Raw genomic sequence first — 17,366 nt, forward strand, 5'->3', positions numbered from 1 at the left:
CTTCTGGTAACCATCATTCTACTCTCTGTCTTCGTGAGATCAATTGTTTTAATATTTAGGTCCCACATATGAGTGAGAACATTTGAGATTTGTCTTTCTGTGCTTGGCTTATTTCACTTAACATAATGTTCTCCAGTTCCATCCATGTTGTTGCAAATGACAGGATTTAATTCTTTTTATGGCTGAATAATATTCCATTATGATATGTACTACAATGCCCTTATCCATTCATTCATCGATGGACACTTAGGTTGATCTCAAATCTTGGTTATTGTAAATAGTGCTACAATAAACATGGAAGTGCACATGTCTTTTTGATATGCTGATTTCCTTTCTTTTGGATTTAAACTTAGCAGTAGGATTGCTGGGTTATATAGTAGTTCTATTTTTAGTTTTTTGAGGAACCTCCATACTGTTCTCCATAGTGGTTGCACTAATTTACACACCCACCAACAGTATACGAGGGTCCCCCTTTCTCCACATCCTCACCAGCATCCATTATTGCCTGTCTTTTTGATAAAAGCCATTTTAACGGGGTGAGATGACATCTCATTGTAGTTTTGATTTGATTTACATTTCTGATGACTAATGATCTTAAGCATTTTTTCATATACTTGTTGGCCATTGGTGTGTCTTCTTTTAAGAAATGTCTATTCAAATCTTTTGCCCGTTTTCTAATCAGATTATTTGATTTTTTTTCCTATTAAGTTGTTTGAGCTCCTTATATGTTCTAGTTATTAATCCTTGTGAGATGGGTAGGTTGCAAATATTTTCTCCCATTCTGTGGGATGTCTCTTCACTTTGTTGATTGTTTCCTTTTATGTGCAGAAGCTTTTTAGCTTGATGTGATCCCAACTGTCCAATTTTGCTTTGGCTGTCTATGCTTTTGGAGTATTACTCAAGAAATCATGGCCCAGACCAATGGCCTGGAGCATTTCCCCAATATTTTCTTTTAGTAGTTTCATAGTTTCAGGTCTGAGATGTAAGTCTTTAATCCATTTTTATTTAGTTTTCCTATATGGAAAGAGATAGGGATCTAGTTTCATTCTTCTGCATATGGATATCCAGTTTTCCCAGAACCATTTATTGAAGAGACTGTCCTTTCCCAACTGTATGTTCTTGGCACCTTTGCTGAAAATGAGTTCACTAGAGATGTGTAGATTTATTTCTGGATTCTCTATTCTAGTCCATTGTGCTATTTGTCTATTTTTATGCTAATACCATGCTGTTTTGGTCACTACAGCTCTGTAGGATAATTTGAAGTCAGGCAATCTTAGGTTTTTTTTTTCAATTTCTGTGAAAAATGTCATTGGTATTTTGATGGGGATTGCGCTGAATCTGTAGATTGCTTTGAGATGGTATGGACATTTTAATAATGTTGATTCTTCCAATCCATGAACATGAAATATCTTTCCTTTGTGTGTGTGTGTGTGTGTGTGTGTGTGTGTCCTCTTCAATGTCTTTCATCCATGTTTTCATTGTAGACATCTTTTACTTCTTTCCTTGTGGAGATCTTTCACTTCTTTGGTTAAGTTTATTCCTAGGTATTTTATTTTATTTGTAGCTTTTGTAAATGGGATTACTTTCTTGATTCCTTTTTCAGATTGTTCACTGTTGGCATATAGAAAAACTGATTTTTGTATGTCGATTTTTGTATCTTGCAACTTCACTGAATTTGTTTAGAAGTTCTAATAGTTATTTTGTGGAGTCTTTAGGTTTCTCTAGATATAAAATCATATCATCTGCAAACAAGGATCATTTGACTTCTTTCTTACCAGTTTGGATGCCCTTTCTTTCTTTCTCTTGTCTGATTGCTCTAGCTAGCACTTCCAGTAAGTACTGTGTTAAGTAACAGTGGTGAAAGTGAGCATCCTTGTCTTGTTCCAGATCTTAGAGAAAAAGCTTTCAGTTTTTCCACATTCAGTATGTTACTAGCTGTGGGTATGTCAAATATGGCTTTTATTGTGTTGAGGTATGTTGCTTCTATGCCCAGTTTTTTGAAAGTCTTTTCATGAAGGGATGTTGAATTTCATTTAATTCTTTTTCAGCATCATTTGAAATTATCATATGGTTTTTGTCCTTCGTTCTGTTGATATGATGTATCACATTGATTTGCATATGTTGAACTATCCTTGCATCTCTGGGATGAATCTCATTTGATCATGATGAATAATCTTCAGTGGGTTGTTGAATTCAGTTTGTTAGTATTTTGTTGAAGATTTTTGCATCTGTGTTAATCAGAGATATTGGCCAATAGTTTTCTTTTTGTCATGTCTTTGTCTGATTTTGGTATCAGGGTGATACAGGCCTTGTTGAATGAGTTTGGGAGTATTCCTTCCTCCTCCATTTTTTGGAATAGTTTAAGTAGGATTGGTATTAGTTCTTCTTTGAATGTCTGGTAGAATTCAGCAGTGAAGCCATTGAGTCCTGAGCTTTTCTTTGATGGGAGACTTTTTATTACTGCTTCTATCTTGTTACTTGTTATTGGTTTATTCAGGTTTTGGATTTCTTCCTGGTTAAATCTTGGTAGGCTGTATGTGCCTAGGAATCTATCTAGGTTTTCCACTTTATTGGCATATAGTTGATATAGTTAGTAGTCTCTAATAATCCTTTGAATTTCTGTAGTATCAGTTGTAATGTCTCCTTTTTCCTCTCTGATTTCATTTATTTCAGTCTTCTTTTTTTTCTTAGTCTGGCTAAATGTATGTCAATTTTGCTTATCTGTTAAAAAGTCATCTTTTTGTTTCATTGATCTTTTGTATTTTTTTGGTTTCAATTTCATTTATTTATGCTCTGATCTTTATTCTTTCTTATGCTAATTTTGGGTTGGGTTGGGTATGCTCTTATTTTTCTAGTTCTTTAAGGTACATTTTTAGATTATTTATTTGAAGCTTTTCTACTTATTGATGTAGGCACTTACTGCTATAAACTGTTCTCTTAGTACTGCTTTTCTGTATCCCACAGGTTTTGGTAAGTTGTGTTTTCCTTTTCATTTGTTTCAAGAAATTTTTTAATTTTTTTTTTGAGACAGGGTCTTGCTCTGTTGCCCAGGCTAGATTGCAGTAGCATCACCATAGCTCACTGCAACCTTAAACTCCTGGGCTCAAACAATCCTCCTGCCTCAGCCTCCTGAGTAGCTGGGACTACAGGAATGTATTCTGCAGCTGTTGGATGAAACGTTCTGTAAATATCTATTAGGTCCATTTGGTCTATGGTGCAGATTAAGTCCAATGTTTTTGCTGATTTTCTGTCTGGATGATCTGTCCAATGCTGAAAGTAGGGTCCTCAGGTCTCCAACTATTATTGTATGGGGGTCTATCTCTCTCTTTAGCCCTGATAATATTTGCTTTATATATCTGGGTGCTCCGGTGTTGGGTATGTATAAATTGAGAGTTATTATATTCTCTTGCAGAATTCACCCCTTTATCATTATATCCTTCTTTGTTTCTTTTTGTAGTTTTTATCTTAAAATCCATTTTATCTGAGAGAAGTATAGCTACTCCTGCTCTTTTTTGGTTTCCATTTGCATAGAATATCTTTTTCCATCTCTTTATTCTCAGTCTATGTGTGTCTTCATAGGTGAAGTGGGTTTCTTGTAGATCAAGTATGGTTTTGTTTTCTAATCCATTCAGCTACTCTATGTCTTTTGATTGGAGAATTCACAAGCCTCATGGTAACCTCAAATCAAAAAACCCTAGAACATGAAAAGTGAAAAGCAAGAAATTATAACACAGAAAATCACATTTACACAAAGGAAAACAGGAAGGAAGGAAGGAAAAGAGGGAGGAAGGGAGGACCACAAAACAACCAGAAATCAAATAACAACATGACAATAGTAAGGCCTTACCTATCAGTAATATTGAATGTAAATGGACCTTTTTTTTTTTTAAATCTGGCTCCTTGGATTGAATAATGGGCTTTTTTAGTTGTTACATTTTAGGAGTTTTCTATATATTATGGATATTAACCCCCTCATCAGGTAGGATTTGCAAATGTTTTCTCCCATTTAGTGGGTTGCCTTTTACTCTGTTGATTGTGTCCCTTGGCTTATTACAATTTTTGAAAAACTAAACATCTAAAAAATAAAATTTGAATCAGACCTCTGAAACTCCAGCCTGGGAAGAGTTAAAAACCTCTGCACTGCCCTCTCACCCCCACTCTCCTTCCCCACACTCCCAACTGAGAAGGGGCCAGTGAGTGTAGATACTTCAGTCCTCTCATTTTCTCTTTTATGTAAACCTCAAAGAATCTATTCACCCCCATACAGAAGACAGTGTGGAGGCAAAAGAAAAAGGACATATGTAACTAGTTATTTATTGAAGTAAATAAAACCATTTCTGGTGTCTATTATCTAATGCACTGCAGTAAATGAATTCTACACCTCATATCTAGGAAAACTTTAAGTTTTCTCCCTGACAGTGATGAAGGTGGGATACATAATTTCATCAACATTTTTTACCATGAACTTGAACTGATCTGTATTAAGAAATTGCCCTTTTTCCTAGTTTTGAACTTAACACAAATGACCCGTTATACTATCTAAAATGTGTGAAATTCAGCATGGAAGTAAACTAGAGGTGAGACCAGAATCCATTTTTGGCAGAATTCCCTTCTACATGCCTGAGAGGTACGAAAACTGTGTCCTATTGAATACCCACAAGCTAACTAGATTTTATTTCTTTCTATGTTGAAGTACCTAATTCAACATATTTGTGCTCTGCACATGTTGCTAGGCTTTTATTAATCACGTTTCACAATATATTCAGGATAGAACGTTCTCTAAAATCTTGTATAAAAGAGATAGGAGACATACAAAAATTATATAGCTGCCAAGGAATAAAAAGCAAATTAGTAGAACTTTAGAAAGAAATGTTACAGGCCAGGGGTAATGGCTCACACCTGTAATCCTAGCACTTGGGGAGGTCAAGGCAGGATTACTTGAGGCCAGGAGTTCAGGGTTTGAGACCAACTTGAGCAAGAGCGAGAACTGGTCTCTACAAAAAATAATTAGCTGGGTATGGTGGTACACAATACTCCGAGCTACTCGGGAAGCTGAGACAGACTCGGGAGGCTGAGACAGGAGGATTGCTTGATCCCAGGAGTTTGAGGTTGCAGTGAGCTATCATGACACCACTGCACTCTAGCCTGGGCAAGAGAGTGAGACTCTGTCTCAAAAAAAAAGAAAGAGAGAAAGAAGGAAGGAAGGAAGGAAGGAAGGAAGGAAGGAAGGAAGGAAAGAGAAAGAAAGAAAGAAAGAAAGAAAGAAAGAAAGAAAGAAAAGAAAGAAAAGAAAGAAATGTATAAGAAACTGATTATGGAATTCATCCAATGGACCACACTTCCTCCAAGTAAACTGGAAAAATAACATTCTAAATTGAAAACCAAAGATTCTGAGAAACAAATAGTTTTAAGTGTCAAGAGGTCTTTATTGAAATAATAGCACAATTACACTTCTAATACCCTTTCTACTTGTATATAATAGATTGAAAATGCTTGCTACATACAGTGCACAGACAGTTCAATTAGAACCAAAACAACTGCATTTGAAATAAATAAAATAGCCTATTTAATAATTTAAAGTAAAATTACTGTACAATATGAAAATAAAGATACATAAATGTTAAGATCTACAATGCCATAGAAATAAAATCATTACTCTGCATTACACAAAACAGTGCAAAAAAAAAAAAAAACCCAAATAAGCTTTCGGAGTGCAAAGTTTAAATTTCCCATTTTAAATGATCATGCAGACATAGCATTTCAAGCCATGCTATGGTCTATGACAAAGTTTTTAATTTTTAAGAGGAAAAATGCTAGACATTAAATTTACTGTACCATCAAGTGTTGCATCACATAACTGCTGCAGTTCTGCTTCTACAGTACAGTTTGGAAGGGAGGTATCTTGTTGCATTCAAAAAATTGAAAAACAAGTTTCTGAAGCAAACACATTTACCTTTTAGCCTGAAACAAAATTGTGTGACAAAACAGTAATCATATCCCTGGGTTTAAGAAAAAAGAAAAGGCCTATACCCTTAATGAACTAAGAAGCAGTTTTCCATTCATCTTTAAACTCCATAATGATCCTCAAGTGAAAATAACCATGTAACTTTTGAGTGGCATATAAAATTCTGACCTCTAGAAGACAAGTGATAACAATATGGGATTGTGAGAAGAGTAAAAGTAATTTCTGAACACCTATGTTTAATCTGGATAGAACCTGGTTGCATTACATGTAATAATATCGTTGAAGTTCAATGTTTATATAAAACTGTTATTTAGGCAGAGACCAAGGAATGCATTTAATACTAAACCGTAAACACATCATCCACCTCAACTTGGAGTGCACACCAACAACATAAGAGCTCTTGCATAGACTTTGGCAACGAGACTACGTATATCAGGTCACAGCAGCACGAGCTCACAAGGAAGACTGAAAGCACTGCAGAATAACACCACCCAATACCTCTCAACAGTATACATGGGAAGAAGCGGGCCTCCTCATGCTAAACCACTTTCCTGGACAGTCTATGTTCTTCAGATTTGTAATTTTTACAAGTCAGTAGTCTTAAGTCTCTGTGCTTTCACTGCATAGACTGACATGAGTTGTACTCTATCCATTGTAAGTCCAGAGGGTTACAGTTCTGTCTGCAGAGGACGACAGGAAGGAAAGATCTTGGGTGTGCCATCTGCACTGAATCACTTTGTCCTTGTGCTCCCCCACCACCATGATAGGAAGCTGCTTAGTGAGGTCCCCTAAATTAAAGAAGAAAACAGATGTTGATTTACAAAACAAAATAAGTATATGTACAGATTTAACAGACTTCCTGTTACTTTAAGACATTACAGTATAAAAAATCCTAAACTACATTAATACAATACATTGAAAGGTTTACACAGGGACAAGTCACTGAACATCTACTCATGTTAGTAGTATTTAGTAACACATACACAGCAACATCTGACACAGCTGCCACTCTCTCCTTGAAACTCAGCTTGACTTCTCCCTGATTTCAGTGTCATTCCATCTTAGTGGTTTCTCTTCTCTTCCTGACTTTAAAGTTTGGTGAATCCCAGGACTCAGACTTCAGATTTCTTCTGTTCCCTCTCTACCTAACTTCCTATGAAACTGCATCTAGCACTGTGATCTAAATATTTAGGATACATACACATTTCATCTCCAACCTTGGCTTCTTAGCTGAGTTGTTGACTAGTATCCAAATAGTCATTTGGCATCTCACTTGATTGCCTGATAGTCATTTTAACTTGTCTAAAACCAAACTCTTGATTTTCTTCCCTTAACCTGTTCTGCCCCTCACCCATCTTCCTCATCTCTCAATTAATGGCACCATCTGGTTGCTCATGCCAAAAACCTAGGAATCATCGATTTTTTCCCTCACTCCCCAAATCTAATCCAAACAAATTAAAATATATCCCCAATTGAGTCATTTCTTGCTATTTATACCTTCACCTCTACCATGTCAGTCCAAGCTACCATCATCTCTCACCTGAACTATTCCAGTAGCCTCTTCGCTGACATTTATACTCTACTTCTTGACCCCCTTGCAATCCACTCCCCTTATGGAACTCAAAGTTATTTAAAAATGTAATTCAGATCATATCACTCCCTGGCTTAAAATTGTCCAAAGGCTTCATGTTATACTTTTTCAAATGCCTATACCTCATCAATGATAACATATATACCATTCTGGAATGGGATGCTGATAATGGAGGAGGCTATGCATGTGTGGGATGGGGGTATATGGGAATTCTCTATGTCTTTGTCTCAATTTTGCTGTTAACCTAAAACTGCTCTTAAAAATAAAAGCCTATTTTTTTTAAAAAATGCCTATAAAACCCTACCTCTGATTTATTGTTCTGTCTCTGTCTCTCTCTCTCTCGCCTGGTTCACTAAGTTCCAGGAACACTGGCTTCTTGCAGTCATGAACATGCCAAGTTTGTTCCTACCTCAGCACCTTTATACTTACGCTCTTCTCCTAGGGTCCTGGCCTGGCTTGTTCCTTCTCTTCATTCAGGTCTCTGTGCAAACAGCATTTCCTTGGAGAGACCTATTCTAATTACCATATCTAAAATAGGCTTCCCCTGCCTACCTAGTCACTATCTTTTACTACCAGGCTATTTTTTTTTTTTTTGAGACAGAGTTTCACTCTGTTGCCCTAGGTAAAGAGCAGTGGCATCATCACAGCTCACGGCAACCTCAAACTCCTGGGCTCCAGCGATCCTCTTTCCTCAGCCTCCCAAGTAGCTGGTCTACAGGTGTGTGCCACAACACCTGGCTAATTTTTTCTATTTTTGGTAGAGATGGGGATCTCGCCCTTGCCCAGGGAAGTCTTGAATTCCTTACCTCAAGTGATCCTCCTGCCTTGGCCTCCCAGAGTGCTAGGATTACAGGCATGAGCCACTACGCTTGGCCTACCATGCTAATTTTTCAAATAGCACTTACCAATACCTAAAATTATTATTGTTTATTCGTTTACTTTTTATTGACATCTAAAATATAAGCTCCATCAAGGAGGGAGCTGTCTTATTCACCTATATGTCCCTACTTGGTACACAATAAATATTTGCTTAATGAATGTTTAAAAATAAAACTAGATAGAGAAGACCTAATTGCACAGACGATACACTAATGATTTTTTTAAAGTAGAGCTAGTAAGAATACATAAATCCATCATTTATCTCATAATAGAATATGCTATAACTATAATAAATGTTGATTTTTAAAATATGTTAAAAACTAACAATAAAAATAAGGCTATTCATTGTTTAATAATTTTCTAGACTACATCTTAATATAGTCTCAGTAATCTGTTCAGTAAATAATATAAAATTAAGATTTGAAAATATTATATAGTCAATCACACAAGATTAACAAAAAATAAAGGTCTCAAATAGAATAGGAAAGTAAAAACAAAGAGAGTAAAAGCAATCACCTTGTAGGTCTGTCACTTTTATTTTCATATCATAAGAGCCCATTAGCAAGTAGTGAGCTCCAGGGGAGAAGCGAACAGAGCGAACATCACTGGAATGAGGGTGATAACTTTGTACCATTCTTCCTCCTCTTATGTCATCCAACATGCAGCTAGAATCTTCTTGACCTGTGGCTAAAAGACGGCCACTGGGATCTACAGCTACAGATGCCACGGCACTGCCTGTAGGGGGGGAATGAAAGTTTAAATATAAAAAATCAATATACCTGAATTACAACATAGCTAATTATGTTCACTGAACCATATACTAATGATTTAATGTAGCTTATCAATACTGTTCAGTTATGGAAAAATCCAAATTAAAAATCAACCAATAAACACTTGTGCCCTTTTTTTTTCTGTAATTTGGTTTTGAAAATGTGTCCTTTGTTTTTAGGGGCAAGGCATAAAGCAAGATTCTGTAAGGAATGAGAAAGTCCATTTTTTGTCATTTGAGAGAACCCCCTGGAACAGCATCATCTATAGTACAATAAAGGAGCCAGGCTGGAGAAACCACTTTTCCCAATCCAGTGTTTTCACTGCTAGGTAAATCTCCAGACATATTCCTATACCCAGCTAGAGTCTAGTTTGGGGAACAAAAAATTCAATAACAAAAATATATATTTAAAAAATTTTTATTCCTTCTTTTCTTCCCATCCCCTTTTTTAGAATTGGGCAACAATTTATTCTATAAAAGAGAATGAGTGTTCCCCAAAATATATTTCAAAACAACAGTGTAAGAAATGCCCTAAAGCAACACATGATTTACTACCAATAGGAAATGAACAGAAAATAAGCTGTGAGTCCGAAGGTTAGAGCCCAACTCTAGACCACTTATTCCCAATGAAGGTAATACCTTGCTTCTCAACCTTTTGGCTAAAGCCAATGAGGCAATGGTACCCCTAAGGGGACACAAAATGGTTCTTACGGGTTCTTCCTTTCAGTTCCTGGAACATGCCAAGACCTTCCCATCTCCAGTGAATTCAATGGTATTTCCTTAGCCAGAAATGTTGTTGTCTTCTCATGGTTAGGTCCTTCTTAGCTCTTAGCTTCAGTATCACCTGGCCAGAGTTGCCTTCTTAACATTAACAGTGGTTTGTGGGCCCTCCAAAACTCAACCCTGTTCAATAAAATCTTATTTCTTAGTATTTAATTTCTCTTATTAAGAAAAAAATTAATTTTCCTCCTTAAGGGAGGGCACAATTATGAAAACTAGGTTGAATAACACTGCTGTAGACCAAAGAGGTCTGGGAAGACTTAACAGAAAAATAGGACTTACATTAGATCTTGAAAAACAGTAAACAGTGTAAGAATGTGCATGTATACACATATAAACACACACATGTACACATGTAATTGAATATTTTCTTGAAATTTTGACAGAGAAGAGGGCTATTATAAACAGGAAGAATTACATGAGAAAAGGTTTAGGGGGAAAAGTATTAAACGCTCAAGGGCAGGTGGGTCAGTATGGCTGGAGCTATTCAGTTTAACAGAAGTTAACATGAAAAACAGCTGGAAATTGAGATATAAAAAGGCACATTAGGGCCAGACAGACCATCAAGCACCCTAGATCTCAAACTGCAAGAGTTTAAACTTGTTCTTGTAGATAATGAAGCATCACTTCAGGTTTCTGTTTGGTTGGTTTTTTTTTGAGACAGAGTCTCACTCTGGTGCCCTGAGTGCCATGCCTAGCTCACAGCAACCTCAAACTCCTGGGCTCAAGTGATCCCCCTGCCTCAGCTTCCCTAGTAGCTGGGACCACAGGCACATACCACCACAAAACAGACTAAATTTTCTATTTTGGGTAGAGACGGGATCTCACTCTTGCTTAGGCTAGTCTCAAACTCCTGACCTCAAGCAATCCTCCCACCTCAGCCTCCCAGAGTGCTAGGATTACAGGCGTGAGCTACTGCACCTAGCCCAAATACATAATTTTAAGAATAAGACTTCAGTGATAGAAAATAATGGTGGGGCCCCAATTAGGGCAGTCAGAGAAGGCAATTCTGGCCAGGTGATAGTGAAGTTAAGAGCTAAGAAGGACCTAACCCTGAGAAGACAAGAAGAAGAACATTCCAGGCTAAGTAAATAGCATTGAATTCACTGGAGAGGGGAAGGGCTTGCCACGTTCTAGGAACTGAAAGGAAAAAAGCAAGTGATCTGAGATGAAACTAGAAGGGCATGCAATGCCAAATTAGGAGAGTCTCGTAGGCCACGATAAACAGTCTGCACTTCAACCTAAGAGAAATGAAAAGTCACTGAAGTGTTGCAAGGTATGAAGTGACTGGATTTGTTTTTACAAAAGAGTACTCTGACTTCTATGTGGATCACAGACTGGAGGGGGCAAAAGTGAAAGTGCATAGTCTAAGGAAGCTATTGCAGTGGTTCATTTGAGAGAGAGTGGTGGTTTATGCTAGAGTGGTGGCAATAATGTGGAAAAGTAGATGGACTTCAGACAAATTTTTGAGGCAAAAATTCAATCCATAAGCAAAACAGGATTTGCTTATGGAATGAATACTGGAGGAAAGAAAAGAGGGATTCTGAAAGACTCCAGGGTTTCTGGCATGTACAACTGGTGGGTGGTACTGCTTAGATCAGGAGGTCAGGGGCAGTTTTGTTTGTGGCAAGAGGTCATGAATCAGTAGTTTGGTTTAAGACATGTTGTGTTTGAGATATAAGATATCCAAAAGGAGACATCAAGTACGTGGGTTAGAATTATGAGCCTGGCATGTATAGGTTTGGGGCTAGAGATAAAAATTTAAAGTCTTTCAGCATATGAGTTATACTGAAAGCCAGAGAATGGATGCAATCATCTAGAGAAAGAAAGGAGACTAGAGTCTCGAGCCCCAGGGAATGCCAGAATTTAGAGGTTGAGTAAAAGAGGAAGAACCAGCGAAGGAGTAATTATCCAGAAAGATAAGAGAAGAATACAAAGTCCAAAAGAAAAGTAGAAGAGGTCAACTGTGTTGCATGTCACTGAGAGTTGAAGTAAAGTGAGGATACAAAAGTGATTTGAAAGCCAGTGCGGTGGCTCACGCCTGTAATCCTAGCACTTTGGGAGGCCAAGGCAATCGGATTGCTTAAGGCCAGGAGATCAAGACTAGCCAGAGCAAGATTAAGACCTGTCTCTACAAAAAATAAAAAAAGTAGCTAGGCATGGTGGCACACACCTGTAGTCCCAGCTACTTGAGAGGCTGACAGTTGGAGGATCACTCGAGCCCAAGAGTTTGAGGTTGCAGTGAGCTATGATGACAACACTGCACACTAGCCAGGGAGACAGAGCAAGACCATCTCAAAAAAAAAAAAAAAAAAAAAAAGTGATTTGACAACATGTACTTGTTGGTGATCTTGAAAAAGCCAGCATTTGTTAGAATGGTTGTGGCAAGAACCAGGTTACGTTAAAGACTAAGGTGAGGAAATGAGTAACAGTATACATAGGCAAGACTTTTGAGACATCTAAGTAAGAAAGGGAGCAAAAATTAAGGTGAGAGCTGGGCGGGGAATAGGAGGTTAAGAGAGTAATTTTTGGCATTGCCAATTCTATAAAATTTGCCTTGTGTATTCTTTTTACGTTCGTGGACGTTTTTCTACACTTTGATTCAAACCAGATGTAATTTGTTATAGCAAATTTGAGTCTCTACATAGTACAGAAGAGGAGGAAAGCTCAGTCACTTTTTCATGTGCCTTTCCAACTCCCATCATCCCTCATCCAAATACATTCTTCCTCTCTCCACACCTTTTCAATATTCGTATATCCATTTTGGTTAGATCAGTAGCCATTGTCTACATTATACTAATGAGGGCAATGCTATTTTTCTTTAAAAGGCTTATTGAACCATTTGGTTCTTTAAACTTATACATTAATTTTGATTATGATACAAACTAAACTTTAGTAAATCAATCATCATGGACTCAAATTTGCCATAACAAATCATATCTGGTTTGAATAAAAGTATAGAAAAGGTCCATGAATGTAAAAAGAATACCCAAGGCATAAAAAAATACATACACACACAAAATTAAAAATTTAATGCAGCCCTTTTCATTTGGAATAGTGCCATAAAATTGCTCTTAAAAACTGCAAAAGGAAGTGGAAGGCCAAGGCAGGCAGGAGGATCACTTGAGCGTAGGAGTTCAAGACCAGCTTGAGCAACATAGCAAGACCCCATCTCTACAAAAAATAGAAAAATTAGCAGGTCATGGCAGCATCTGTCTGTAATCTCAGCTACTCGTGAAATTGAGGCAGGAGGATCACTTGAGCCCAGGACTTTGAGATTGCAGTGAGCTAGGATCATGTCACTGCACTCTAGCTCAGGCAACACAGTGAGACCCTGTCTCAAAAAAACAAAACAAACAAACAAACAAACAAAACTACAAAGGCAGAAAAGGTACTCTAAAATAAAAATAAAGACAATGGCAGAATTCTGTGTCACTCTTAGATATCAGTGTTTTGAAAGGTGATATGATACAAAGAACAATAGCCTGGGTTTACGTGGAATAATCCAAGACTTATTAAGTTTATAAAGCAAGATTTGTATTATATGCTACCATCTGTATGTGTGTGATTCATGCATTTGTGTTTATGGGAAAAGGAAGATTACGATATATATAAACTTTCTGGTTATATATTTATAGAATAGTTCTAGAAGAATAAATAAGAAACTGGTCCTTTAGTGAAAGAACCAAGGAATAGGAATGGAAAGAAAACAGTAAACTCTTTTGTTTAATTTCAACGTTTATCATATGCATGCATTTAAAAAAATGTTTTTAAAGGTCTGAGTTCTAAAATAGCCCTGCTAACAGATAATTTGGAACATTATATTTAATTTCCCTGGGCCTTGGTTTCCTAAGCTGAATATTATTTTTACAAATAAAGTTAACAGATAAAAGCATTTTGAAAGAACTGAAAGTAATCAATAAAATAGCAAGTATTTATTTCACCATTTTTTCTAATTTTTTTTTTTAACCACAGGGGAGAGGAAATAGGCTAGTGTAATTTATAAGGTTTATTTCTCATATAAATTCATTTAAAGAAAAACCTACCAGTTCCATGAAATGTTGTGCCAACAACACGAACACAGCTTGGTACTCGAAGATCCCAGAATCTAACAGTCTTATCTTGGGAACCAGATGCAATCATCCAGCCACTCCAGGTATAAAGTGCTAAAATATGCCCTATAAGAGATCAAATACTCAGTTATTGCCATGGGAGAATACCTTTCCGTAATATATTCAAAGCTAAGTACTTCTCATTACTGGGCAAGTGATTGTCTGGTTAATCAAATAAACTATGTGATAGAGATTTTCTACATATATCAAGTAGATTAACAATTTTTCAAAAAAAATTAAAATTCAGTGAAATACACAACATCAAAACCACACTGAACAAACTCAGTCTTTCTTTAGTGACCCCATTAGTACAATAGGCTCTTTCAGTATTTCAGGACATCATGATTAGCACTGAAACAAAATTACCATTATCATTTGAAATTATGGCAACTTTTCCATGGAGGAAGCACAGGCTTGTGGGGTTAGATTACCAGCTTTTGAAGAGGCAAACCTGGGGTTATATCTTAGTTTGGCCACTTATTAACTTTATGATATTGGACAAGTCATTTTATCCTTTCATCCTATAAAATGGGGATAAAACTTCCTACCTCATAAAGTGGTTGTAAGGATTATATTAAGGAATTATGTGTATAACTAAAGGATTAGCATGTAGGGAAATATCAAGGTTAGCTATCATTGTTACAGTGGTGTTATCCAAAGTTCACAATTTCTTTTTTCTTTAAAGAGACAGGGTCTCTCCCTGTCACTCCCTGTCACCCAGGCTGGAGTGCAGTGGCCCCGATCATAGCTCATTGCAGCCCCAAACTCCTAGGCTCAAGCAATCCTCCTGCCTCAGCCTTCCAAGTAGCTAGGATTATAGGCACACACCACCATGCCTGGCTAATTTTTTAAAAAATTTTTTTGTACAGACGGGGATCTCACTATGTTGGTCATGTTGGACTTGAACTCCTGGCCTCAAGTGATCCTCTTGCCTCAGCCTCCAAAAGTGCTGGGATTACAGGTGTGAGCCACCGTACCCAGGCTCCCAATTTAAACTTTAGAAATAAAAATTTCCTGTCTTGAAAAGATACATATTGATGAAATATACCCCATAAATGAAAATGCAGAGAAGAAAAAAAGCACAGGTTGAACAAAAAGAAAAGCAGCACTTGAAACTGATATTACATACCAGTATGTCCACTCAAAGCATGGAGGCCTTGTCCTCTTTGACAATCTGTTGTATAAATGTTACAATCCCCTGCTCCAGCACTTATAAAAATAGCTCCACCGCTTTCTGGGCCTTCCATAAAGGCCAAGTCTCTAATTGTCCCATCATGCATACTAAACTCCAGATCTGGTCCTGAAACAGCAATAAGAATTAAAAAAAAAAAAATTCTGCTCAACTTACTGTGATAACTTGAAATTGCTAAACTGCCTTAAAATTGGTTAAGAAGAACGGTGTGGTGGTATGGTTTATATTTTCATTTAGGGATTGATATCATATGCAGTTTTGCTTTCCTGGGCAAAGAACTTCAAGAAATCAAGACAGTTATTACCATCCCTAAAATAGAGTTAATTTGTACAGTTACCTTCTTGTCTGTTATCCCGTAGAAAAAGAAAGACAGATGATTGCTAGAAAATATCCATTAATACAATTTTGATAGTTATGTAACTTGTTTTTCTGATAATTTTCTAAAGCTCAAACATTACCTGGCCACCTGTAAGGATTTACTAAAAAAGAATAATGCCTCATGAATGTATCTAAACAATTAGAATGTAAAGAAAAATTCTTTAAGATTCTTAGATTTCATTAAAGACAATACAGAGACACAACATGGAGAAAACATAAGGTGTACACTGGTCAGCTAACTGCTACTTACAGACTTGGGCCCTACCTGTTGCATTACAAGTCTCTGCATTGAAGGGCAGCACTTTAACGTATTTGTCATTTGATCCTGTTGCTAATAACTGTCCACAAGGGCTCCAGGCCACACAGTAAATGGATCCTTTATGATGTTTATTCCTTTTAAAACGTACCACTGGCTGCTTAGGAGTGTCATGTGCGCTGAAAAACAAAATTACAGAAAGTTATTTCAATTTCTTGCTTGCTAAAATTAGTTAATATCAAGTTCTACATTATGGTTGTTCTTGAGCGAGGGAGCAAAAAGAGTATCAGGCTACAGGTTACTAACCGTTTTCAAAATCATAGAAGTAAAATGAAAAGCATATTTATACGTCTATAAAGGAAAACTTGTTTCACATACCCCAATGTCATTATTACACAGAACTAAATTAACGATAATTTCTTAATATCATTTAATAACATGCAAATTTCCCTAATTTGAACATCTTTTTACAGTTGATTTCTTCATAGCAGTAACCAATCAAGGCTCACACACTTTAAGACAGTATGGCTTTCTCTACCATAAAAAATAAAATAAAACAAAATAAAAGCATGTTTAAAGTCCACAAAGTGAAATTGTAAACCATTACGCCACAATAAACTAACTCTGATTTCAGATCACATAGGGAACAGGATATATGACTTCTTAAAAATCTCCATTTCTCATATTTTTCATGGATTTTAAACTTGGAAACAAAAAGAAAAAAATAAAAGAGAGTTAATGCTTCACAAATTTTAAAAATCCAATAAACATTTATCAAACATATGAGAAACAATGTGCCTAGGGTTGAGGGGAGATGTGGAATGGATAAAAAATAAAGGAGGCAAGATCTCTGTCCAGAGTTTAAAATCTGGTACAAGTAGATATTGTGGTGACTACCCATATACACTAAGGCAAGTATAAGTTGTTATAGTCCAGTGTAAAGTACTGGGCCATAACAGATAAGGAGAATTTTACAGAAAAAGTTGAAAGGCAGGGGAACAGTTTGAGTGAAAATAAAATATAGTAGGGAAAGTACTGGCTGGCATGCAGCCTGGGAAAGAGTCTGTGGCACTGGAGATGATAAACGTGAGGTATTCAGTGGACTGAGAGGGATGGATATAGTGGGTGATGCGCCAGAAGCTCAGCTGGTGGAGGTTTCTAAATGTCACACTCCTCAAGAGTTTGGCTTTTAATGGCGGTCAAACATTGGTTTAGTGCAGTAATAGTGTCTTAGTGGAGTAATAGCATCTTATCTGCACTGTAAAGTGCAGACTAATATGATACTAATGATTTTCAAATTAGGTACAATGATAAAATCAAGTCTATGGAAGAAAATGTACATGCTTCTGGAGATTCACCCTGGAGGATGAAAGTGTGAAATGACATGATATCTAGGATTTACTTTAAAATACTTTAGCAAACAAAGAGGATCAATGAAGCAAAT

The 17,366-nt window shown here is 36.6% G+C and overlaps 1 protein-coding gene across 2 annotated transcripts; it reads right to left on the reverse strand.

Moving 5' to 3' along the window:
- Window positions 1-5,405: 5,405 nt before the first annotated feature.
- On the reverse strand, window positions 5,406-16,097 carry LOC123634981 (WD repeat-containing protein 47-like). 2 transcript variants are annotated; one of them, XM_045546688.1, is made up of 5 exons: window positions 15,932-16,097; window positions 15,226-15,396; window positions 14,031-14,162; window positions 8,952-9,170; window positions 5,406-6,753 (listed from the first exon to the last, which is right to left on the reverse strand). In XM_045546688.1, exons 2-5 carry the CDS (start codon window positions 15,374-15,376, stop codon window positions 6,611-6,613), a joined length of 645 nt encoding a protein of 214 aa, XP_045402644.1. In that variant the 5' UTR covers window positions 15,377-15,396; window positions 15,932-16,097; the 3' UTR covers window positions 5,406-6,610. The 2 variants fall into 2 exon arrangements, with proteins under 2 accessions (XP_045402644.1, XP_045402643.1); XM_045546687.1 differs by having other exon boundaries at window positions 15,226-15,402.
- Window positions 16,098-17,366: the final 1,269 nt, after the last annotated feature.

Source organism: Lemur catta, chromosome 3, assembly GCF_020740605.2.
Source record: "Lemur catta isolate mLemCat1 chromosome 3, mLemCat1.pri, whole genome shotgun sequence".
Lineage (NCBI taxonomy): Eukaryota > Metazoa > Chordata > Mammalia > Primates > Lemuridae > Lemur > Lemur catta.